At 42.1% G+C, this 25,562-nt stretch overlaps 1 protein-coding gene, 1 long non-coding RNA gene and 1 pseudogene across 3 annotated transcripts; 1 reads left to right on the top strand and 2 right to left on the bottom strand.

Annotated features, from left to right (window-relative positions):
• Window positions 1-1,551: 1,551 nt before the first annotated feature.
• On the bottom strand, window positions 1,552-4,693 carry LOC144710447 (uncharacterized). Its single transcript, XR_013583292.1, has 4 exons — window positions 4,489-4,693; window positions 3,297-3,447; window positions 1,843-3,046; window positions 1,552-1,710 (listed from the first exon to the last, which is right to left on the bottom strand). It is a non-coding gene; the product is annotated as an uncharacterized LOC144710447 (long non-coding RNA).
• A 2,522-nt stretch (window positions 4,694-7,215) lies between these two features.
• On the top strand, window positions 7,216-10,483 carry LOC144710263 (very-long-chain aldehyde decarbonylase GL1-1-like). Its single transcript, XM_078583988.1, has 11 exons — window positions 7,216-7,394; window positions 7,489-7,706; window positions 7,821-8,053; window positions 8,192-8,411; window positions 8,491-8,612; window positions 8,704-8,960; window positions 9,099-9,206; window positions 9,314-9,520; window positions 9,649-9,759; window positions 9,851-10,024; window positions 10,116-10,483. Exons 1-11 carry the CDS (start codon window positions 7,344-7,346, stop codon window positions 10,269-10,271), a joined length of 1,857 nt encoding a protein of 618 aa, XP_078440114.1. The 5' UTR covers window positions 7,216-7,343; the 3' UTR covers window positions 10,272-10,483.
• A 10,748-nt stretch (window positions 10,484-21,231) lies between these two features.
• On the bottom strand, window positions 21,232-24,490 carry LOC144710283 (very-long-chain aldehyde decarbonylase GL1-1-like; annotated as a pseudogene). Its single transcript, XR_013583248.1, has 11 exons — window positions 24,314-24,490; window positions 24,002-24,219; window positions 23,656-23,887; window positions 23,298-23,517; window positions 23,097-23,218; window positions 22,749-23,005; window positions 22,503-22,610; window positions 22,190-22,396; window positions 21,955-22,065; window positions 21,691-21,864; window positions 21,232-21,599 (listed from the first exon to the last, which is right to left on the bottom strand). The product of XR_013583248.1 is annotated as a very-long-chain aldehyde decarbonylase GL1-1-like (transcript).
• Window positions 24,491-25,562: the final 1,072 nt, after the last annotated feature.

Genomic DNA, 25,562 nt, shown 5'->3' on the forward strand with positions numbered 1-25,562 from the left:
ATTAGGGTGTTATCAGCACTAATTTCATACTTTTGTGATAAAAAATTTTCAGAACCTTAGGATATAATTGACAACTCTAAGTTGGACGTTATCCCTTTCCTGCAAAAGATCCTGTGGAAAAAATAATGACATAGAGAAATTGTTATTTTATTTATTTGACTTCTTCTTTGACTTCGTAACGTTGGATAACCTCAGAACCTTAGAATGAATTTTTCCCGTTCCTGGTGGTATCAAGATGCCGATGTGCCTGGATATCTTATCTGTCTCTCCAGGAAAATAGATATCCCCAGAAAGAGTAGTTCAATACTTTTTTTCTCTCCACTTCACCTACTCGGCTTATTGTATTTAAAGTGAGTAATGTATCCACTCCTATAATACTATTGTTCCGGACCATTGATCGTGACGAGACTGGGCGAATTTAGGCGTTGATTGGCCCACTAGACGATAGAGTCTGGGTGTTCCAGGCGTTGTACGACCCTGGCATGTAGAGCGGGACTCGTCCGACCCCGATGACGACTCTGACGACGATGTCAGCTTGGGTGCTGGTGCGTTATGCTCTATCACTTTCCACTGTTTCGTAAGCATGTTTCTTTTTTCTGACTCTCTCTATTCCATGTTACGGAGTAAGGGGGAACAACATGATCACAGTGGATGGGTTTCATTCGCTGATAAACTCTAACGTTCAATGTAAGTTATGCTTCTTCATTACTCTCTCTCTATTTCATTTGCTGATGCATTCCATGTAACAGAGTGCCATTTTATCTTTTGTGTTTTAGATGACTGCAGATGGATGTGCTCTCATTTACCATAAATTTATCGGTTTAAGATCCTACACATGAAACTGACCTGTAAGCACTCCATATTCATTTAACGCATAAATGTATCTTTATTTCATATCCTCCATGCTTGACACATCTCCATATTCATGTAATGTATAAATGGTATCTTTATTTCATTCCATGAAATGTTATCTTTATTTCATATATTCCATGCTTGACACATCTCGATCAAAGAGCCTGATGAAAACAGACTTGATTCCATGCGAGAAGCTCTCGTCGTATAATTTTGTTCCCCTTTTAAGTTGTGCAAAGAAAAGTATTTTTGCCTACTCGATTGTCACCCATGCAGTGATTCCATTCTGAGATATCTAGTTTTCACTTGTACCCATTATGATTTAGAGACTTAGATTGGGTTTCATGACGTCCTATCCCAAGAAAACTCTGAAATTTTGTGGGACAAAGGTCATTTTCTTGTTGTTCTCTCTCAAACAATGTAAGCCAAAAACATCTCCATAATTTAGTTACCTTTCCCTTCAAAAACATCTGTACCTGGCTTCAGTTGGGTTTTCTTGTAGTGCTCTCTCAAGAACAGGTAAAAAAGTTGGTTTCAAAATACTTTTGGATTTTCCACACCACTATTTTCTTCTATAAAGTTTTTTTCTGATTTCCTTGGTGCTCATTGATGTCGGACGTCGACAAAGACGTTGTCCGACGAGTAAATCACCAAGTAATGTAACTATGTGATGCAAAATGATCTAGGTGGAGTGTACGTGTAGGGCCGACAAGAGGGGATTCGCCGAGCTCCCAGCTCCGGGGCGGGCGACCGTTGATGATGATTGTGACCTTCTGACCCTTGTCAGAGCGATGACGGTAACTAAGGCGTCGAACGGAATAATTTCGTTGGGGCTCGCACGTAACAGACGGGGTCGACCTGTACCTAGGAAGACGCTCAACTCATAGTTTGCTCAATAATCTCTCACCTAATCTAGCCCAAGCGCAGTGGAGGGCGGCCAAAAATATACTGAAAGATGTAATATAACTCACAAGCAAGAGAACGACATACCTCGTTAGTGGTGACGTTCGTCGTTAGCGTCTTTGTCAGGCACGAATTGGTGCGGGCAAGTAGATGAGTGTGTGTCGTGGGTGGGGCACGGCTTGGCTCGACTAGCGGTGGCTTCGCAGCGCAGGAGCGTGTGATGGAGAAAAGAATGAGAACGAGAAGATGAAGATGTGTGGCAAGTAACGACGAGGCAGTTCAACGATCAATCATCCCAACGAGCACGTTCTAACCAGTCCGGCTCGACAGGATCTGATGGGGTTCACGAGTGGAACAAGCGACCGACAACCACAGGAAGCGGTTGTCTTCGAGGTTGAGGAGGTGCGCCACTATTCAGACAGTGGAAGTGGCGTGTATCGAGTCTGATCACGGCACAAACACCGGTGGTGACAGCAGAGTTTACCTATGACGCGTACAATTTGGGCATAGGGGAAGCCTTCGATGAGATCCAGAATAAACCCAAAGGCAACACCAGAAGGGGGTTAGATTGGATCAGATTGGTTCGGGACACCAAATGATCGGGTCAGATTCACGTGGACTGCTCCATTCGGTGAATAGCGTCGTCATTTCACTCGTGTGCACAGTGGAGCAATGGTGACGCCCAACGACAGCCGTCAAGTTGATCTGTCGCGGTGTAGCAACGTCGCCTTGTTTCATCGCAGTGTGGCGCCGAATCACGTTCGGGGGATTGTCGATCAGACGCACGTGCCAAAAATGTCAAACCGTAAAGAGTTATCTCCGGGTGGCAGCGCGGATCCACTTGGGACTTTTCCGTTCGTGAGCAGGTCAACGCACCGGCACCGTGCGCAGCGGGAAAAGAAAACGGCGAGAGAGTGTGTTTGCAATCTGGTGAGTAATGGATCTTCCGAGAATACTGATAGGCGACCGTTAGGGTCGTCCAGATGACAGTCGTGTGTTGGCTCGAGCGGTGGGGACCTGCACACAAGGGAGATAGACGATTGTCCCATGTAGTGACTTGCAAACGTGGGATATTGCCGTCTAAGAGAGAGGTGCAATAGCAACGCGATCGGGGGGAAATGTTGTGGTCTGACGTGCTTAGGCAGAGGCCGGTAGCGCAGGTAGGTCCTCTCCCTGCTCCTTTCTTCACTCTCTCCTTCCTCAGCCCTCTTCTTCTGCACGGTCTTCCTTCCTCTACTCCTTCCTCCTTTCTTCTTGGTGAGATCTGAAAACGTGAACGTAACTTCCAGATCTGAAAAAAATAATTTCCAGATCAAAAATTGAACGTTAGGTGACCCCCTTTTTACAACAAAGGTAAAACTAGAGATATGAAAACGATGCAAAAATGACACGGACGGATACAAAAATGCAAGTATACGGACGCTTCACGACGAGTAGGGTGCACTCGTCGTGATGAACACAAATAGAAATCAAAACGACTGAGAACACACAATTAAAACGCGAACACGTGCGCATACGTGCTCTACCCGGGGTATTTAAACCTGGCCATCTTCACGGATGCTTTGGCAAGCCGGTCAAGCTGGACATAGACCGGCAGTGATGCTGATGATAGCAAAGACGGCTCTGATGTCGATTCGTCGATGTCATCTGGGCGCGCTCCATCACTTATCCGCTAGGTCTTCCCGGAGTGGCCTGGAAAATATACCGTTTTCATAGGGCGCCGGCGCTGACTTTTCAGATATAGCAACTGTTTTACAAAGTCTATAAGAGAGGCGTCTTTTTACAGGGATAATTGCCAGTTTGTCAGTTATTACATTTTCCCCTGATGAACTCCATAGGGAGAACCCATGACTCATGGGCCATAAGATCTTTCTCCATATCTATAAGTAAATTTGACCAATTAAACTCCACAGTTAAATTTGGTTAATTAAACAGCAAAGGGACTCAATTGTAATAAAAGATACTTACACTGCAAGGGGGAGGTAACGACATTTTTTCATTTTGCTGTAATTTTTTACATTCTTTGAGAATATAATCCAAATAAAGATGCCATTCTGAAAATTTTAATTTACCCTAATTGGACGTTAAACTATTATTTAAACCAAATTAATTTAAAAAATAGACATAATTTAATACGATGAGAATGGAATGTATAGAAATTGATAATAAGATTTACTAAGTAGGGATTAAATATTGCCCTTTCCAAGTTTTATTGTAAATCCATACATTAATCTAGCAAGTTAATCCAATGATTTAAGATCAGAATGGCATGTATTAAGATTTATTATATTCTTTATTAATTAGGGATTCAATAATGACTTTTCCATATTTTATTGCAAATCCATACATTATTTTGGAAATTTAATCCAAATTTAACCGAATTTTTTTTCATTCCACATTCATCCGTCCACTGTCCTCGTCTTTCGGACGGACGAATTTTTCGTCCAACAGGATGAAAATCGTCCCGTCCCATTGTCCTGTGGACGAATTTTCATCCACAAATTCGTCCACACCCCCTGGACGGGACGAATTTTTTATCTACGGACGAAAAAACCATCCCGTCCATGTCCCTGCACTATATTTGCATGCCTACTTAAAGGAGTTATGGAGACTAGAGATAAACTGGGAAGTTATGATGCCATCAAGGATTAGCAACCAGTCGAAGGCACAATAACTAATGTAGATAACAGAAATTCAAAGAAAAATAAGAAATTCTTTGGTGGGTTATCGAACCTAATGCATCGGGTGTTAGACGCATTAATTCATCGCTCAAGGATAGCGCGCCTACTTTTATGCCGCCTGATCAATGCCCGTCTCTGTATCCCTTATTGTACCAATTCAATAGGACAGGATGATGAAGCATGTACATCCCTTCTACCGGGAACTACGCTCACCGCCCAATACTACCCCTATGTAGGTAGGGTTGGCTGAGCCTTTCTCCCTTTTATTAATGAGGACTAGGGTAGTGAAGTGAATGAGATAGGATTGGCCGTCGAGATATCTAGATAAGATTTTCACCGAAGGAACGAGACGAAAAAATGAAAAATAAGTCGAGGAGTCAACAATATCTCTTTTTTCGCGATCTAGAATTGAATGGCGGAGCGAGAGATAGAGGATGGGTGAGATGCCGCCGTAAATACCCTTCACTCCGCTGGATCCGACCCTTAAATCTTGCCGATTCAAATCTTAACAAAGCCGATGGACAACTGTTCATTTCTTTCAGACAAAACAAAATTAACTTAATAATCACAACGACGGTAGACGGCGTTTTCACGTATATAAAAGGTAAACGAACTAAGCTTTTTTATTTCAAAATTACAAAGATTTTCTGGCACTATTTTATGACATAATATCAAATCAGTTTGAATATTTAGAAATGCATTGTTTTATCTATTAATCTTGCTGAGTTCTTTTATTTGACATACACTTGTTTTCTTGAAAAATTCCAGTCAAATTTTTTTCCCTGAAAATAAAGAAAAAATTGGAATCGACCAAGGATTACAGTTCTAGAGAGCCAGATTATGGAGGAAACTACTAAAAGGTAACATGGCCAGAGGGATATACTCACTAAATTAAAGATGAAGTACATTCATATATTAAACCAACAGTTAGCTACGAAACTGAACGACTTTTGGAAGAAATAAATATACATGACCTTTAGTAAACTACTAATCGAAAATTGAGATTCTCTTGATCTACGGTTACGATTACCAAATGGAACGGGACCGATTGTTTCCACTTTCGGTCATCTCCAGGTCCACGGCCCTTTTAAATGGCAACATTTGCGTTTCGTTGGGTAATGCCATCGATAACCTACTTTGAGATATTGAGAGGAGTTCGCATCAAAACTTCCAGTTTAAGATATTAATACGCTCGATTTCTATTTCTATTTCTATTCCGAATTTGAAGTTGATAAGCTGAAAATTCTTGCTGCCAAGCGCTTCAGGGTCTTTAAAGATGTGATTCTTTAATCGGACGACACCTTCCTTCGATAACAGTTGCGTCTTCATCTGAGGTTACGACGAGCCGGTGAGCTCCTCCCTTTCCTGTTCCCCTAAAGCCAAGATCGAGTTAAGATTGGAGCAGACCCGTTTGTCTTAAATGCCTTGGGCTTCTTAGGGTAAAGGTTCTCCTAAATCTCGGCAAATATATATACTGAAGAATCACTTCGATTAAAGAATATCTTAATTTTCCGATTCTAAAGTTTAATTATAAGCGCGCATCATCATGGGCGGCGATAAGAGTCTGAATGTGATCCTTACCGACGACTAAAACAAATATTTATTGTGGATAACCTGTCTCTTACTATCAAGTAATAGTATTTTGTTTATTATCAAGTAAGAGTAATTCATTAGAATCTATACGCAGCCTAAGAGGTGGGCTGTTCACATCGTATTTTGCTTCAGACTAGGCGGCGTGAATTTGTTTTCATCTTTTCGGATCCCTCGCCGACTACGAAACGTGAGCATATTTTTTCGTCGACTTAAATTTCATAATATCTCACGACCGGCTACATGTTGATAGAGCATTTTACTACGCGAGTCTCAAGATGGTGGAGTGAGAATATCTCAAGTAACAAAAGGATCAGATTGAAAGTATACCTTTATCGATAAACAGTGAGACTGAGGAGTTGCTGAAAAAAAGATAATCAGTACGTTCTGCATAAAAAAGTTTTCAGGGTGATGTAAAGATGTACCCTTTTTTCTGTCAGCAGTGTATATTTCAAGATTTCTTCTTAGACTGGGCCCCTAATCTCGGCCATCGAATGATCTACGCCTACCACAAATCTCCAAAAAATAGCGTATCCGGTCTTCTCTGACTACACGCGCTTGACAGCGCTAGCCGCCAGCATAATCTGCGCAGATAACTATGTTTGGCCGACATTAGAACGATAGATGACGCGTTAACGTGGTCCTCTTATTTGCAGAATACGTCTACTGAATCTGTCCGATGCCGCGAACTTATTGGCTTTGCTCCACCACATTGAAAACTGATACTGACTTGTTCAATACGAGATGAACCACGGTTCCTGGGCCCTACTTCGGAATACGATAGAGTAGCAGCTTGTGACCTGGTACTGGTGGAGCAGAAACTGGGCGACGAAGCTCTGAATAAAATCATTCAAATAAACAGCAGAGGCATCGTCATTCCGTAGACAATGAAGTATTATATCGGAGCCTAGTCCCAGGGCCGTCTGCATCCTCCTTTCTTCCCTTCTCCGCTTAATAAAATGACAACCGCGATATCAAAAACATAAAAAAGTCAGATTTAAACAGTGCTAAAACGAAAGAGAGCGGAGAGAGGGTTTACTGTCTCCATCAATGCAGTCCAAGATATTATTTTATGGGCAAATAATAATTCCGCGTCCCTGTTTTAGAGAGAGAGAGAGCGAGTGAGACAAACGCGTTCCTGGATTCTACGGAACCCCTATATAACTGAAGCCCCTTTGCCTTCAGCTCACAAGTCACAACAAATCTGCGTAAGCGGAGAAGGCTCAAAGAGACTCGAGCATCAACTCCTTTAGACCCATTCAGCGTCTCCTAGTTACACGTTGTTGGGAAAGAGAGAAGTACGCAGTCCTGAGGAACATGGAAGCTCCGCTCTCCTCCTATCCCTGGGAGAACCTCGGATCCTACAAGGTACGTCTCCCAAGGTCTATCCGCCCATTTATTTTTAACTTTTTACCCTCGCTGAACTAACGTTGTTTTTCCTGCTCTGCTTTTGCTTTGTCAGTACATTCTTTACGGACCACTGTTGGCAAAGGCCCTCAATACGAGGCCATGGGAGGGTGTCACGCCCAGCTGGTGGGTGCACATCCTCCTCCTCTGCGCTCTACGTGGCCTTATCCACACCTTATGGTGTTCCTTTGGCAACATGCTCTTCCTCACGCGCAACCGCCGCATCATAAAGGAGGGCGTTGACTTCAAGCAAATCGACAAGGAATGGCACTGGTACAGCTCGCTCTCTCTTTTCCTATGTTAATCGGGAAATCCTCTGGTTCCATCTCTGCCTTTTATAACTTGTGATTTTTATCTAACTGAGATTGGCGATATGAAAAATCGCAGGGACAACTTCTTACTCCTGCAAGCGTTTATCGGTGCGGGTGCATACTACCTCTTCCCCTCGGCGGACAGCCTTCCTCTATGGAACGCCAAGGGGCTCCTCTACGCGCTTCTGGTCCACATGACGGTCTCGGAGACGCTGTTTTATTTCTCCCACAGACTATTCCACACCGGTTTTCTATTCCATCGCTATCACTCCCTCCACCACTCCGTCCCTGTTCCCCAGTCTCACACAGGTGAATGATTCTCTCCTATAATTGTTATTTTCACCCTGTTTCTTCACCCATCTTCCCCTTTTGCTGCCTGCTTGCCTCTGAAGTGCAGTGATCTATTGCCTGATCTCTCTTTTTAACGGTCTCCATCCAATGATGCAGCTGGACTGGCGACCCCAGTGGAGCACCTGGTGCTGAGCGCAGTCCAGGGGATGCCCCTTTTGTGTAGTTTCTGGATGGGGCATGGCTCCATAGCCCTAGTTTACGGGTACGTCCTGGGCTTCGACTTTCTCAGAGCCATGCTTCACAGCAACGTGGAGGTCCTCCCCAGCGGGCTCTTTCAGCGCATCCCCTTCCTCAGATACCTTCTCGCGACCCCTACGTAAGTGTTATCATCAAATCCCCTTAGGAGTTTTAATGATTATGATAATGATTCTGACGACGATGACAATTGGGTTCAGATACCACACGCTTCATCACAAGGAGCACGGCAGTAACTTCTGCCTCTTCATGCCGATATTCGACTTGCTGGGCAGCACTCTCAACCCCAAGTCCTGGGAAGAACACGAGAGGATCTGCAAAGGTACGCGATATTTACTCGATTATCTATTCGATCATTGTCGTTGTAAAACTTGCAAGAATCTCAAGCAGTGAAATCCCTGTTGTGACCACAGTGAAGAACGCGGATGTGCCCGGATTCGTGTTTCTGCTGCACGCCGTGGACGTGGTTTCGTCGATGCACTCGCCCTTCGTCTTCCGGAGCTACGCCTCCCACGCTTATGTCACGAACCTGCTCGTTCTTCCCCTGTGGCCCGTCGCGTTTGTCGTCATGATCTGTATGTGGGCCTTTTCCAAGACATTCCTTGTCTCCTTCTACAACCTTCGCGGCCGCCTGCACCAGATCTGGCTTGTTCCGCGCTTCGGCTTCCAGGTACAGATCTGGGTTCTACTTCTTGCCCATCTGTGACTTAACATATTTCTTTAAAAAAAATACTCTCTGGAAACATTTCAGTAAATTCTGTAACCTGTGTGATTTCAATGTACCGAATTGATGAATTTTTTTCTGCAGTACTTCCTTCCGTGGGCCAAAGATGGGATCAACGCGCAGATTGAGCACGCCATTTTGAGGGCAGATCGGCTGGGCGTCAAGGTCCTCAGCCTCGCCGCATTGAATAAGGTAGGTTCCATCTCTCCTTTTGGCTCCATCGAGAATCCAGTTTTTCCAAGTCAAGGTAGAATGGGGTATAAGGCGCGAGGGCTGATAAGATTTCGACAACTGTTTAGAATGAGTCTTTAAATGGAGGAGGGACTCTTTACGTGAAGAAGCACCCGGAGCTGCGAGTCAGAGTTGTGCACGGTAACACGCTTACCGCCGCCGTCATCATCAACGAGATACCGAACGATGTTAGCGAAGTCTTCCTCACTGGCGCCACCTCCAAACTTGGCCGCGCCATTGCACTTTACCTCTGCCGCCGGGGAATCCGCGTCTTGGTAAACATTCTCTCTTTCTCTCTGTGTCAAAACATATGGACAAAATATATACATTATCCACATCCCTTGTGCGCCTCGAATATCTCGTTATCCATGGGCATAACATGAGTGTCTCTTGGTACTTGCAGATGTTGACGGCCTCGGTGGAGAGGTTCCAGAGAATCCAGAGGGAAGCACCTCCGGAGTTGCAGCACTATTTGGTGCAAGTCACCAAGTATCAGGCAGCACAAAACTGCAAGGTAGTTCCGCGTCCCCTTTTAAATCATCCAAAGTAAATGTCTTCGCTATTTATGCAAGACGGGACGCTAATTCTTGTTTGGTTTGGAACAGACGTGGATCGTGGGCAAGTGGCTGAGCTACAAGGAGCAACAGTGGGCGCCCGCTGGCACCCACTTCCACCAGTTTGTTGTGCCTCCGGTCTTTGAGTTCCGCAGGGATTGCACCTACGGCAAGCTCGCTGCCGTGAGGCTCCCCGAAGACGTGCAGGGTCTGGGCATGTGTGAGGTAACTTTGTGGCCTCTAACATTTTGTGAGAAATGACAAATCTTTTGAGGGTGGAAAAGTGACAAACTCGTGTACATTTTTTTTCTTACAGTACAAGCTGGATAGAGGAGTCATTCACGCTTGCCATGCCGGAGGCGTCGTCCACTTTCTTGAGGGATGGACACATCACGAAGTCGGAGCCATCGACGTCGACAAGATTGATGTTGTCTGGGAAGCGGCGCTGAGGCATGGACTCCGACCTTCGTAGGAATTTAGCATCAACTACCGGGGGACGAGGCTCGCTAAAATAGCTCACTAGCCTCAGTTGAGAAGAATATTCTTTATATTCTCTTCACGTCCATTGTACTTAAATACAAAAATACAAATTCGTTCATTCGTTTCTTATGGCTCCATTGATATTTTTGGCCTCATGGATTGTATCATTTACGATGCAATGGATGTTATTGTCTCTTACAGCAATTCTTATATTCAGGTGTAGTGTTTAAGATGTTATTAAGGGGCACTGGAGGTCTGTGCGGAAAAGTGTGCTGAGTTTTTGGAGCTGAAAAATGGAAGTTTGAGGCTGTCCCTGAGGGCAGCTTTTTCCTTACATATATCCAACCATACCCTCTTATATAAAAATAAACTCGCCAGGCTATAATAAACCTTGTAGGGAGAGTGAAAGTGGCGATTTATGATTCATCAAGGTTTATTGGTGTTTCGTTGTTGAGTGAAGAATGAAGTCAACCAATAACTACATAAGTTCACATTGAAGGAGAAAATTTCCCGCTTCTGGTTGTAGATAAGGTTATAAGGTGAGTCATTTTACTCCACAAGGTCATCATCCTTTCCAACACCCCCCTACTTAGATGACAGCATTCTCCTCGTTCAAACAATTTATAACAACATCATCCATTCTTTCCGTCAAGCCACCTATCATCCATTCTCTATTACTAAGCCACCAATACCTTCATATAAATACCATGAAATCTTCTGGTTCCCTAACTTACATCGATTTTATGAATAATTAATAATATTAGAACAACCTTACTCGTCTTCCGTGAACTCAAGTGTTAAATTTCAGACCTTTGTTTTTTAATTTTGAGTGAATTAAAAGGGTATTGGCTGGTTTTAAAACAGTCCGAGGGGCTAAACTGAAGGAGAAGAAATCAAGAAAAATAGAAAGCATACACCTGCAAAAAGGAGGGGTCCTAAGCTACGGTTGGAGGACGTCCATATTTCAATCCGGACATGCCCTCATGAAATATGATGGAGATCATGACGGTCTATCATCCATTAACCAAACCTACTACTTATGGATGTGCTACCTGCATCACCTGCATCATCACCAGAAGAACCAACTCGCTTAATGTGACTTGTTGCAAATTCAGGGTTTTTTATTGGATGTGACATACGAAGAAGTGATATCTCCCCTTCTTTTTCCTACATTCTCCATCTCTTATCCTCGCCCGAGATGATTATTCCTGTGCTGGTATCTATTTCATAAAGACCTCATTCTGCCTAATATATGTCTCATTTTATTATCTTCTACAAATGGACGCTGACAACCATGACTCGTACTTTTTTAGGATGACATATCCTTACATATATCCCTCTACATTCGTCAATTTTTTCCTCATTTAACAACCATGGATTGGGGTCGCTTCTACAAGTGGACTTCCCTCCAAGAGGTGAGATCTTCCGTCATAGGCTGGTGGCTTCCTGGGCCATGGGAAGATATAAGATATCGTTGTATGTGGCAAATGGTGGTTGGATGTAGATAATTGGTGCTAATTTGGTTCAAACATTTGCGGTTTCTTTAATTGCATTTTATCAAAGTGTGTTGAGATATATTGAAGCCACCTAAAATTCTCTGCTCCATGAAAGTAGTGATTTAACACTACTTCATTAATAAAAAACTTGTAAGTTAACTCCCATAATCATTTATTATTTTACTCCGAATACAAGACTTGTAAATATTATGAGATAACTTAATTAGCCAGCTAAGTATAGGTTAGTCTTTAAGTAAGAGTCACGCGGTCAACTCCCGAGCTTGGGACGATGCTTGAATCTGATGCGTGTCAGCCTTAGTGCTTGGAGTAGAACACTGAGCAGCCTTGCTTTGTTGCAATGGAAGTCTTTGCAATAGCTTAAGATTGCAGGGAAGTGGTTATAGGAGAAAGTGGGGATGCAGCCCCATAGATGAATAGGCTCATTGCATTCATATCACAAATAGGTTACATTGTAGTCATGGACATTACATGGGGAAGAGGATGAAAGATACCAAAGTAACCAGATGAGGCACTGTGTGCCTTGGTAATGTCGCTCGTGCACCTTGAGGCCCGCCGCTCCATGCGCCCGCTGACCCCACTGCTACACGTGTGCCCCATGGGCATGGCGCTCGGTAATCTACTGCCCATCCCAGCCTTGACACTCTACGCGCCATAAGCACCCATGCTGGCACCTATCATGTGCGGTCCGCTCGGGCGCCACTATGCTTGGCGCCTTAAGCTGACATTGTGCACCTAGCACTACCTGCTAGGGTGCCACACGCCTACACCTCTCGGTACTCGCTATGCGCCAATGGCGTAGTATCTTGGTGGAATGTCTCCCACCCCGTGCTCCGCACACGCAACACGTGTGGTGGGCGCACAAACTCATGGTACGCCCACATGATCCCGCGCACAGCCGATGCACCCGCCCAGCCTGCGCGCCCGCGAGTCTAGCACGAGCAGGCCTCCCCTAATCTGCCACGCTTGAGCACCGGCGGCCATGCGCACCATGAGGGCGTTGGCCTAAAAGATCAGGGTCGAGTGTCACCACCCGTAGTGCATGTTGTAGTAGCCACACTTAAGGACTCAGTCTCCAAATCATGAGTCATGCACACAGACATGTTCCCAAAACACGTAGGCCTCCGTGCAGGATTGCCGCATACTTTGGGGCCTAAGAGTAAGTCACAGTAAGTTACAGTAAGTTATTTTCCTTTAATTAAAGTGAAAAAAGATATTAAAACATGAATTCCCTAAATGGTTTTATCAGTATGAAATTCTGTAGGAATACTTTTTATTATGTAACTGCATGGCATGGCTCTATCATAAATAGGTCAAATACTTTTATGACAAAATATTTTAGTTCTTTCTTGATCAATAAAAAACAATTATCTTTCATTCCGTCTTAGGATTATATTAATACTCTACAAGTACATAAAATACATCATTGGTTGAACTGTCGCGAAGATCCAAAAGTGGCGAGAGAGGCTTACTCTCGTTCACATTTTCATTCAGAAAAATACAAATATGCATCTCCATGATCAGGCTAGTTATCGCTGGTTTTCAATTATATAGCATTAAATTGATATATACGCATATTATCAGGCTTAAACTTGATGTAACTACAAAGAGTTGTATTGGTATTCTGTTTTTTCAGGAAACTTTTTTGTTATTGTGTAATTTCCAACAAGCTTATTTTTAGGAAATTATTTCTGAAGCTATACAATATTTTTGCATATTCGTTTAAAAGGTTTTGTTTCATTCACGTAGTTTTTTCTAATTCTTTTTTCCGCTTGTTGCAATCCTATTCAATGCAAATAATTGGGTGCGTCAATCATGTGCACAAAGCTATCATTATTGCGCTGAAACATGGATCATAACAGTCTTTCAGTTGAAAATCAGAAATGGACTAAGTGCTAGCACCTGAGCACACATCTTAATATGTATCTTGCTCGAAGGAAAAAATGCTATTGTGGTCGTAGAACTTGTAGTGCCATGTCATGTGATGACATTAAATATGGAATTTAATTATTGAACTTTTTTTGTGTATGTTTTAATATATAAAAGAAGAATTTGATGGATAAACATGTGCTGAATTTTTAGAGCCAACAAGGCCATTTGAGGCTCAAACTCTGCCTTCATGTCACCTGATTCTGGTTATAGATAAGGATCCAATGTAAGTTATTTGAGTCTATACTATCATTATCATTCCAAGACTCTTTAAGCTGGATTACACTATTCTCCTCAGTCAATCTTTTTATACTGAATTCATTCACTCCACCAATCCCCACTAATCATTTTTCCATTACTTATGCCATCAATAACCTTCATAAAAATACATATATAGATATCTATCCATCTTATCATTTAAAAAAATACACAATTTCTTCTAAAATTTTATATTATTAAATTAGCCTTGTTTTCTATGAAATCAAGTCATGACGTTTCATCCCATCTTAAGTTTGGTGAATTTAATGGTATTGGTAGGTTTTACAAAAATTGAGGTGCTACATTGAGATGTTAATAACAATAGAAATAAAATAACTGGACCATGGAGATGGCCTAAGCCTCAAGAAAATTGCGAAACTTCCTTATTTTCACGATATATGCCTCCACATTTTTAGCTTCACTGTTGATGATCTGAGAATTTTTATATAGGATTCCTTGATTTTTTTTTTGAAACAAAATTAAGTAATTACATCATTTATGAATTCATAAGAATTTATTAACAACATGAAATCGGTGCTTTAATAAATTCCTTAACTCCTTGTTCATTTAATGTTAGTATAAATTGGAATATGCTAATTCAAAACTTAGTCAACCTGCTTGACCTAAGACCATGTGTCTTCAAACATGTCATCAAGTGTGCATATGTTTATGTCTCTCGAATTATGCACCTTGAGCACCTCAGACATGTTGAAGGGATAAAGAATCGTTGCAAAAAATTAAACTAAAAATGTAAGTGAGAAAATACAAGGTATTATAAACAAGGAAATAATGGTAGCTCTCAGCTATGTTAAAAAGGGGTGACCTCTAAGAAAATAGATGCAAATATTACCTTACTCGATGCTCTTATATTGCTTCTATTTTTTCAGAGGAAATGACTTTGAATTATTCCACATGGATGGGAAAGTGCACTCTTAGATCAAATAATTAAAGAATACATAAATGTCGAAAAAATCAGATTGGGTATTGAAAATGAGTAGTGATTACATGTTTTAAAACATATGTTTAAATGGCTATTTTCGACCAGTTATCAATACTAATTCATTCATGAGGCAAAATAATTCTTACATCATTATTTTTAAAATTAACATAAATGATATATTTTATTTCGAAGTGTCAAGCTTTACATCATGAGTTTTTTAATGTGAAAAAAAGAATTTACATTCACTATTCTTTATGATATTACATATTTTTCTCTCATGTAATATAAAATAAACATCTAAAAACATTTAGTTCTTGATAATGAATTTTCTAATATATTTCCAATACACCCATAAAACATTATAGACATTTAAACTAGAGGTTTTAGCATCTAAGGTGCTTCAAAACATTATGTAGTAAAGTTATCAATAGAAAATGGTGGAAACGTATTGTAAAAGATACAAAGAAATGTTGGATCATAATTTACCATACTTCTAGTAGATCTGATCTTTTCGTTCAATGTATGCTTCAGTAGAATACTTCCACGTACAACTTAAGTAGATCATTCAATGGAAGTAAAGTTTTAGGTGTCCTGTGGTAACATCTATAACATGAATTGGGTTATGCAATAACATTTATAAATTTTTCCCTACTTAGAATAGGTTAGGTAAGGGTCGACTCCATAAGGTCAGGTAATGAGAGATTGAATTGTAATTCAAATACATACTAAAAAAATATTTTTCAAGATTTTATATTTTCTGGATTTTTTAAATATTTGCTAAAGAGCCAATTAACTAAATGATAAAAACTGGTCAACACAACCCTAAATAAATGAAATAATTATTTTTGATTTATGATAAGTTCTATTAAATATTTATGTTTTTATGATAAGTTTACTAACTTATTATGATTTTAGAAATTTTGGCTATTTATTTAGGGTAAGACAGAACCTTTATGGACAAATAGAACCTTCGGCCGCACTTCTCTTCGTGAAATTGTGACAGAAAAAAGTAGTGGACAAAAAATGTTCTTACTTTTGCCACATGATGGTATTTTTAATGCGGGTGGATGCGTTGGAAGGCTTGAAGTCTAGATATTATTTGAAATGTTTACCTAGAGAAAGTGGTGAGAAATGCAAATTAAATATTCAGAAGATCACACGGACATTTTTGTCGCTTCCCCTGAGGGCCAGGCAATGATGTTTCCCCAACAATCTTGATCACCCATAAACTGTCTGTCTCTATCAATCTTGAAGAAAAAAAGATGGATCAAGAAAATCTGATGCATTAGGCCTCCAACAACAAGTTGGGAGCACAAATCCAAGATGAGGTATAAAGGGAGGGGAGGAAAGGGAGCACAAATCCAAGATATAACTCTCCCAACCATTGGATTTAATTCTAATGCTTTGGAGGGCTAGGATTTCTTGATTTTCATCCTGGACCCACATTCCCTCATTCCTTGATTTAAAAACAGGACTTTCAAATTGAAATTTTGGGTTAGTTTCACAATTATTGCCTTTAGTTGACCCGGTCCTTAAAAGGGTTTGAATGGGATTCTAGAGTGGGCTTATTGTGCATTGGGCCTCTTTTTGTTATCTATTAGACTTATTAGCTCTCTATTTTTCTCCAATTTGTACCTAAAATTCACCATTGTATTTACCTAAGTCGTGTTTTCCAATTTGTACCTGATTTTGAGTGAAGTGGGGTTAGTCACAAAAATGAATAAAATGAAAATTAAATTATGAAATAAATCATACATTTTCATTTTATTCTTCATTTTGAATAATGCCAGTGCAAATATAAAAGTATTTGGTAAAAAGGAAGTATAAAAGCATAATTTTATTGATCCAATTTTATGTTATCAAACACCGAATCTAATATAGTGGTATCCAAAAGGTCAAAACATTACTCTATTAGGATATTGTGAATGCTAATATTTCTATTTATCATTTTTCCCAACTACATGACACCATGGTATTCTGCTCCTTTTTCACTTTTCAATGTTGGAAAATAGAGCTGAAATAATGATTTCCAATTCTTTAGATGCATTTATAGGGATTTTAATTGTGTCTCTTTTCTAATGGTCAATGCGAACTGTGGATGTTTAAAAGTAACTTAGGTAAGCCAATCATTGGTTGCTATGGACTCATGCTTCACAATGCCATAATGGAATATTTTCCCAATGATTATCTATGACAATCATTTGCAAAAGTCATAATTGGTTCTTATTCCATTGAATCAACCATTTACTCCATGTAAAAAAATCCTAACTACTAAAATATAATACACGCATTTTCTGTCAAAAAACTAATATCTCAATGAATATTATCTCAAAATATTCATAAAATATATATTCTAAATCAGAAAATTGTTTTTTTGGGATTATGATGTTTAGAAATCATTAAAAATACCATTAAATGAAAAGAAAAAAATATGACTCTAAAATAAATTTTAACATTTTAAACTTAATAGTGCACATAGATAATTATTTTAATGCATAAAAATATGGCAATTCCATAGATTTAGATCAATACTGACCGCTTGTAGAGTAAGAATAATATTGGTATTGATATCTCTGCAAATGATCCTCACAAGTAACTCCTTTATAGTCTAATTAGTGAGGTATAAGTATTATTTGATGAATCACAAATACTAGCGACATAGTTCATAACTATACCTTTGACTTTAGCATTCATCAATCTTTGGTCCAATTAAAAGTACATATATGGCAAGTTATGTTGGAGCCCAATGTCTTAGAACCATGATATGCATATTTCAAAATTTTTGGTGTGAAGTTTGAACGGAACTTATACTTCTTTTCTTAAATTGCAGAAATTTCTTGTATGGGAAGAGCAATCTGAAAATATGCCTAATGGGAATTAGGTATTTATGAAAGTAGGAAGTGTTATTTTCAGTACTGACCATAACAAGTTCGATGGTGACAAATACTTACTGAACGTCAAGGCCATGAGGACCAATATTTGATGTATGGATGATTGTAATGCCCCAAAGTATGCGGCATTCCTGCACAGAATCATGCGTGCTAACTGTGGGGACATGTCAGTGTACCAGACTCATGATTTGGAGACTAAGTTCCTCAGTATTATGTCACAACACACTACAGGTGACAACTTCTGACCTTGATCTTTTAGGCCATCGCCCTTTTGGTGTGTTTGCCCGTAAGCTCTCACGTGTAGCGGATCAAGGGAGGCCCGTGAGTGATGGGTGCGCAGGCTGCCAAAAGCGCGCGTGCAGGCGCCAAGCGCTGCGTGCATGTGCATGACGCGCAAGCTGTACGGTAGAGTCGTAGGGCTGCACGCGGAGTCATGCGAGTGAGATGCGCGGCCTCATGCGCGCTATGTTCATCACGTGTGCGGGGAGTGGGGCGGGAGGCATCCTGCCAAGAAATTATGGCATTGGCAGGCTGAGAGTGCCAAGATGGTGCGGGAGAGCAGCGCCCCTGCGGGTAGTGCTCGGCGAGTAGCACTTAGTTTGAGGCCCTGAGCACAACAACGTTTGACCAAACCTCTCTATAGGTGTAAGTGCAGGTGCCAACGGCGTCTGTAATCGTCGAGGCTGTGATGGTGTGTGTGCTCACCAATCTCACGGGCGCGCTATGCCCGACCTAATGACACATGTGCAGCAGAAGGGCTGGTGGGCACGCGCATGCAGAGTGGCAGGCCTCCAGGCCAAAGAGCGATACTACCAAGGAGTGTTGCATATCATCCCATTAGTTCACTAACATCCCTCGTTTCCCCCTATGTAATGCTCATGACTATGATGTAACCTCTTTATGATATCAATGCAATGATCATATTCCCTCACCGGGCTGCATCCCCACCCTCTCCTCTAACCCCTTCCATGCATACTTAAGTTATTGCAACGACTTCCGCTGCAATAGATCAAGGCTGCTTAGTGCTCTGGTCCAAGCACTAAGGCTCGCACGCGCCAAATTTGAGCATTTTTCCTAGCTTGGGATTTAATTTCATGGCCATGACACATAGCGCACGAAACAAATGTGTCACTTGATCAAGATATCAGTATCCAGGCAGAAGAAGAAGCAAGTGGAATTCTCCTTAAGAAAGATTAACACTTGAATAATGATGAAGCCAAATTCATACGTATGCCGAAAAGGATGCGAATATATTGTAGAAAGGGGGCTAAGAAGTGTCCTATGGGAAGCTAAAAGCCCGTTTAGTTCAAAGAAGAAATGGCGTTCCGTACTTGAATCCCATAGGGGGAAAAGTATGGAACGATGGTATGATAGGAGGAAGAGGGGGGATGACATCAAATAGGTACACATAAATAAGTGTTTTTTATGATATAAAGTACTATTTATATCAAGAATATGCACATAAATATCACTTATTCCTGTTGAAAATGAAATGAACAGTCAGTTTTGTAGTTGATCCTAACTAATGGGGTTTCCCTATTTATGAACTAACCCCACTTGATTCCGTTGAATCGAGTGGTTTATTTTTCTCATAATTTTCTTGGATCTTCATTTATAACAGGACGTTGGAAATTGAAATATTATTGTTGGAGAAGAGAGGGACCTAAAGTACAATGAAGCCCACTAAGACTAGGCCTAATCCAGATCCCAAGTCAAAGTAGAGGCCTGTTTTTTAGGAGGAATTCAAGAGATAGTTGTTGTTTCTTTCCTATAAAGGGGTCCATGAAATTTACTAGTCAAATTGCCAAATACATGCCACACATTCTAGGTTTCCGCATTGAGAATCTAGGATCCTTATTTGTACCCCTTTTCTCCCACATTATAATTATCCCTGAGTATCTGTCCCAAAACCTGTTTTAGCAGCCTTTGTTACAGCCTTGGGTTTTGTTATTTGCTTGTGAATACACTCAGTTTGAGTGTCAGATTGAGTGAAGAAGGGAAATAGATCATCAGGTTTGGAGGAAATTGAAGGATGCTTCCTTAGCCAGAAAGAGACTTCCATCAGAGGTTCATGCATTCTTGGAGGTCCATGCCTTTTATACTAAATTAGCACCAATTATCTACATCCAACCACCATTTGCCACATACAACGATATCTTATATCTTCCCATGGCCCAGGAAGCCACCAGCCTATGACGGAAGATCTCACCTCTTGGAGGGAAGTCCACTTGTAGAAGCGACCCCAATCCATGGTTGTTAAATGAGGAAAAAATTGACGAATGTAGAGGGATATATGTAAGGATATGTCATCCTAAAAAAGTACGAGTCATGGTTGTCAGCGTCCATTTGTAGAAGATAATAAAATGAGACATATATTAGGCAGAATGAGGTCTTCATGAAATAGATACCAGCACAGGAATAATCATCTCGGGCGAGGATAAGAGATGGAGAATGTAGGAAAAAGAAGGGGAGATATCACTTCTTCGTATGTCACATCCAATAAAAAACCCTGAATTTGCAACAAGTCACATTAAGCGAGTTGGTTCTTCTGGTGATGATGCAGGTGATGCAGGTAGCACATCCATAAGTAGTAGGTTTGGTTAATGGATGATAGACCGTCATGATCTCCATCATATTTCATGAGGGCATGTCCGGATTGAAATATGGACGTCCTCCAACCGTAGCTTAGGACCCCTCCTTTTTGCAGGTGTATGCTTTCTATTTTTCTTGATTTCTTCTCCTTCAGTTTAGCCCCTCGGACTGTTTTAAAACCAGCCAATACCCTTTTAATTCACTCAAAATTAAAAAACAAAGGTCTGAAATTTAACACTTGAGTTCACGGAAGACGAGTAAGGTTGTTCTAATATTATTAATTATTCATAAAATCGATGTAAGTTAGGGAACCAGAAGATTTCATGGTATTTATATGAAGGTATTGGTGGCTTAGTAATAGAGAATGGATGATAGGTGGCTTGACGGAAAGAATGGACGATGTTGTTATAAATTGTTTGAACGAGGAGAATGCTGTCATCTAAGTAGGGGGGTGTTGGAAAGGATGATGACCTTGTGGAGTAAAATGACTCACCTTATAACCTTATCTACAACCAGAAGCGGGAAATTTTCTCCTTCAATGTGAACTTATGTAGTTATTGGTTGACTTCATTCTTCACTCAACAACGAAACACCAATAAACCTTGATGAATCATAAATCGCCACTTTCACTCTCCCTACAAGGTTTATTATAGCCTGGCGAGTTTATTTTTATATAAGAGGGTATGGTTGGATATATGTAAGGAAAAAGCTGCCCTCAGGGACAGCCTCAAACTTCCATTTTTCAGCTCCAAAAACTCAGCACACTTTTCCGCACAGACCTCCAGTGCCCCTTAATAACATCTTAAACACTACACCTGAATATAAGAATTGCTGTAAGAGACAATAACATCCATTGCATCGTAAATGATACAATCCATGAGGCCAAAAATATCAATGGAGCCATAAGAAACGAATGAACGAATTTGTATTTTTGTATTTAAGTACAATGGACGTGAAGAGAATATAAAGAATATTCTTCTCAACTGAGGCTAGTGAGCTATTTTAGCGAGCCTCGTCCCCCGGTAGTTGATGCTAAATTCCTACGAAGGTCGGAGTCCATGCCTCAGCGCCGCTTCCCAGACAACATCAATCTTGTCGACGTCGATGGCTCCGACTTCGTGATGTGTCCATCCCTCAAGAAAGTGGACGACGCCTCCGGCATGGCAAGCGTGAATGACTCCTCTATCCAGCTTGTACTGTAAGAAAAAAAATGTACACGAGTTTGTCACTTTTCCACCCTCAAAAGATTTGTCATTTCTCACAAAATGTTAGAGGCCACAAAGTTACCTCACACATGCCCAGACCCTGCACGTCTTCGGGGAGCCTCACGGCAGCGAGCTTGCCGTAGGTGCAATACCTGCGGAACTCAAAGACCGGAGGCACAACAAACTGGTGGAAGTGGGTGCCAGCGGGCGCCCACTGTTGCTCCTTGTAGCTCAGCCACTTGCCCACGATCCACGTCTGTTCCAAACCAAACAAGAATTAGCGTCCCGTCTTGCATAAATAGCGAAGACATTTACTTTGGATGATTTAAAGGGGACGCGGAACTACCTTGCAGTTTTGTGCTGCCTGATACTTGGTGACTTGCACCAAATAGTGCTGCAACTCCGGAGGTGCTTCCCTCTGGATTCTCTGGAACCTCTCCACCGAGGCCGTCAACATCTGCAAGTACCAAGAGACACTCATGTTATGCCCATGGATAACGAGATATTCGAGGCGCACAAGGGATGTGGATAATGTATATATTTTGTCCATATGTTTTGACACAGAGAAAGAGAATGTTTACCAAGACGCGGATTCCCCGGCGGCAGAGGTAAAGTGCAATGGCGCGGCCAAGTTTGGAGGTGGCGCCAGTGAGGAAGACTTCGCTAACATCGTTCGGTATCTCGTTGATGATGACGGCGGCGGTAAGCGTGTTACCGTGCACAACTCTGACTCGCAGCTCCGGGTGCTTCTTCACGTAAAGAGTCCCTCCTCCATTTAAAGACTCATTCTAAACAGTTGTCGAAATCTTATCAGCCCTCGCGCCTTATACCCCATTCTACCTTGACTTGGAAAAACTGGATTCTCGATGGAGCCAAAGGAGAGATGGAACCTACCTTATTCAATGCGGCGAGGCTGAGGACCTTGACGCCCAGCCGATCTGCCCTCAAAATGGCGTGCTCAATCTGCGCGTTGATCCCATCTTTGGCCCACGGAAGGAAGTACTGCAGAAAAAAATTCATCAATTCGGTACATTGAAATCACACAGGTTACAGAATTTACTGAAATGTTTCCAGAGAGTATTTTTTTTAAAGAAATATGTTAAGTCACAGATGGGCAAGAAGTAGAACCCAGATCTGTACCTGGAAGCCGAAGCGCGGAACAAGCCAGATCTGGTGCAGGCGGCCGCGAAGGTTGTAGAAGGAGACAAGGAATGTCTTGGAAAAGGCCCACATACAGATCATGACGACAAACGCGACGGGCCACAGGGGAAGAACGAGCAGGTTCGTGACATAAGCGTGGGAGGCGTAGCTCCGGAAGACGAAGGGCGAGTGCATCGACGAAACCACGTCCACGGCGTGCAGCAGAAACACGAATCCGGGCACATCCGCGTTCTTCACTGTGGTCACAACAGGGATTTCACTGCTTGAGATTCTTGCAAGTTTTACAACGACAATGATCGAATAGATAATCGAGTAAATATCGCGTACCTTTGCAGATCCTCTCGTGTTCTTCCCAGGACTTGGGGTTGAGAGTGCTGCCCAGCAAGTCGAATATCGGCATGAAGAGGCAGAAGTTACTGCCGTGCTCCTTGTGATGAAGCGTGTGGTATCTGAACCCAATTGTCATCGTCGTCAGAATCATTATCATAATCATTAAAACTCCTAAGGGGATTTGATGATAACACTTACGTAGGGGTCGCGAGAAGGTATCTGAGGAAGGGGATGCGCTGAAAGAGCCCGCTGGGGAGGACCTCCACGTTGCTGTGAAGCATGGCTCTGAGAAAGTCGAAGCCCAGGACGTACCCGTAAACTAGGGCTATGGAGCCATGCCCCATCCAGAAACTACACAAAAGGGGCATCCCCTGGACTGCGCTCAGCACCAGGTGCTCCACTGGGGTCGCCAGTCCAGCTGCATCATTGGATGGAGACCGTTAAAAAGAGAGATCAGGCAATAGATCACTGCACTTCAGAGGCAAGCAGGCAGCAAAAGGGGAAGATGGGTGAAGAAACAGGGTGAAAATAACAATTATAGGAGAGAATCATTCACCTGTGTGAGACTGGGGAACAGGGACGGAGTGGTGGAGGAGTGATAGCGATGGAATAGAAAACCGGTGTGGAATAGTCTGTGGGAGAAATAAAACAGCGTCTCCGAGACCGTCATGTGGACCAGAAGCGCGTAGAGGAGCCCCTTGGCGTTCCATAGAGGAAGGCTGTCCGCCGAGGGGAAGAGGTAGTATGCACCCGCACCGATAAACGCTTGCAGGAGTAAGAAGTTGTCCCTGCGATTTTTCATATCGCCAATCTCAGTTAGATAAAAATCACAAGTTATAAAAGGCAGAGATGGAACCAGAGGATTTCCCGATTAACATAGGAAAAGAGAGAGCGAGCTGTACCAGTGCCATTCCTTGTCGATTTGCTTGAAGTCAACGCCCTCCTTTATGATGCGGCGGTTGCGCGTGAGGAAGAGCATGTTGCCAAAGGAACACCATAAGGTGTGGATAAGGCCACGTAGAGCGCAGAGGAGGAGGATGTGCACCCACCAGCTGGGCGTGACACCCTCCCATGGCCTCGTATTGAGGGCCTTTGCCAACAGTGGTCCGTAAAGAATGTACTGACAAAGCAAAAGCAGAGCAGGAAAAACAACGTTAGTTCAGCGAGGGTAAAAAGTTAAAAATAAATGGGCGGATAGACCTTGGGAGACGTACCTTGTAGGATCCGAGGTTCTCCCAGGGATAGGAGGAGAGCGGAGCTTCCATGTTCCTCAGGACTGCGTACTTCTCTCTTTCCCAACAACGTGTAACTAGGAGACGCTGAATGGGTCTAAAGGAGTTGATGCTCGAGTCTCTTTGAGCCTTCTCCGCTTACGCAGATTTGTTGTGACTTGTGAGCTGAAGGCAAAGGGGCTTCAGTTATATAGGGGTTCCGTAGAATCCAGGAACGCGTTTGTCTCACTCGCTCTCTCTCTCTCTCTAAAACAGGGACGCGGAATTATTATTTGCCCATAAAATAATATCTTGGACTGCATTGATGGAGACAGTAAACCCTCTCTCCGCTCTCTTTCGTTTTAGCACTGTTTAAATCTGACTTTTTTATGTTTTTGATATCGCGGTTGTCATTTTATTAAGCGGAGAAGGGAAGAAAGGAGGATGCAGACGGCCCTGGGACTAGGCTCCGATATAATACTTCATTGTCTACGGAATGACGATGCCTCTGCTGTTTATTTGAATGATTTTATTCAGAGCTTCGTCGCCCAGTTTCTGCTCCACCAGTACCAGGTCACAAGCTGCTACTCTATCGTATTCCGAAGTAGGGCCCAGGAACCGTGGTTCATCTCGTATTGAACAAGTCAGTATCAGTTTTCAATGTGGTGGAGCAAAGCCAATAAGTTCGCGGCATCGGACAGATTCAGTAGACGTATTCTGCAAATAAGAGGACCACGTTAACGCGTCATCTATCGTTCTAATGTCGGCCAAACATAGTTATCTGCGCAGATTATGCTGGCGGCTAGCGCTGTCAAGCGCGTGTAGTCAGAGAAGACCGGATACGCTATTTTTTGGAGATTTGTGGTAGGCGTAGATCATTCGATGGCCGAGATTAGGGGCCCAGTCTAAGAAGAAATCTTGAAATATACACTGCTGACAGAAAAAAGGGTACATCTTTACATCACCCTGAAAACTTTTTTATGCAGAACGTACTGATTATCTTTTTTTCAGCAACTCCTCAGTCTCACTGTTTATCGATAAAGGTATACTTTCAATCTGATCCTTTTGTTACTTGAGATATTCTCACTCCACCATCTTGAGACTCGCGTAGTAAAATGCTCTATCAACATGTAGCCGGTCGTGAGATATTATGAAATTTAAGTCGACGAAAAAATATGCTCACGTTTCGTAGTCGGCGAGGGATCCGAAAAGATGAAAACAAATTCACGCCGCCTAGTCTGAAGCAAAATAC

Source organism: Wolffia australiana, chromosome 12 (genome assembly GCF_029677425.1).
Source record: "Wolffia australiana isolate 7733 chromosome 12, ASM2967742v1".
Lineage (NCBI taxonomy): Eukaryota > Viridiplantae > Streptophyta > Magnoliopsida > Alismatales > Araceae > Wolffia > Wolffia australiana.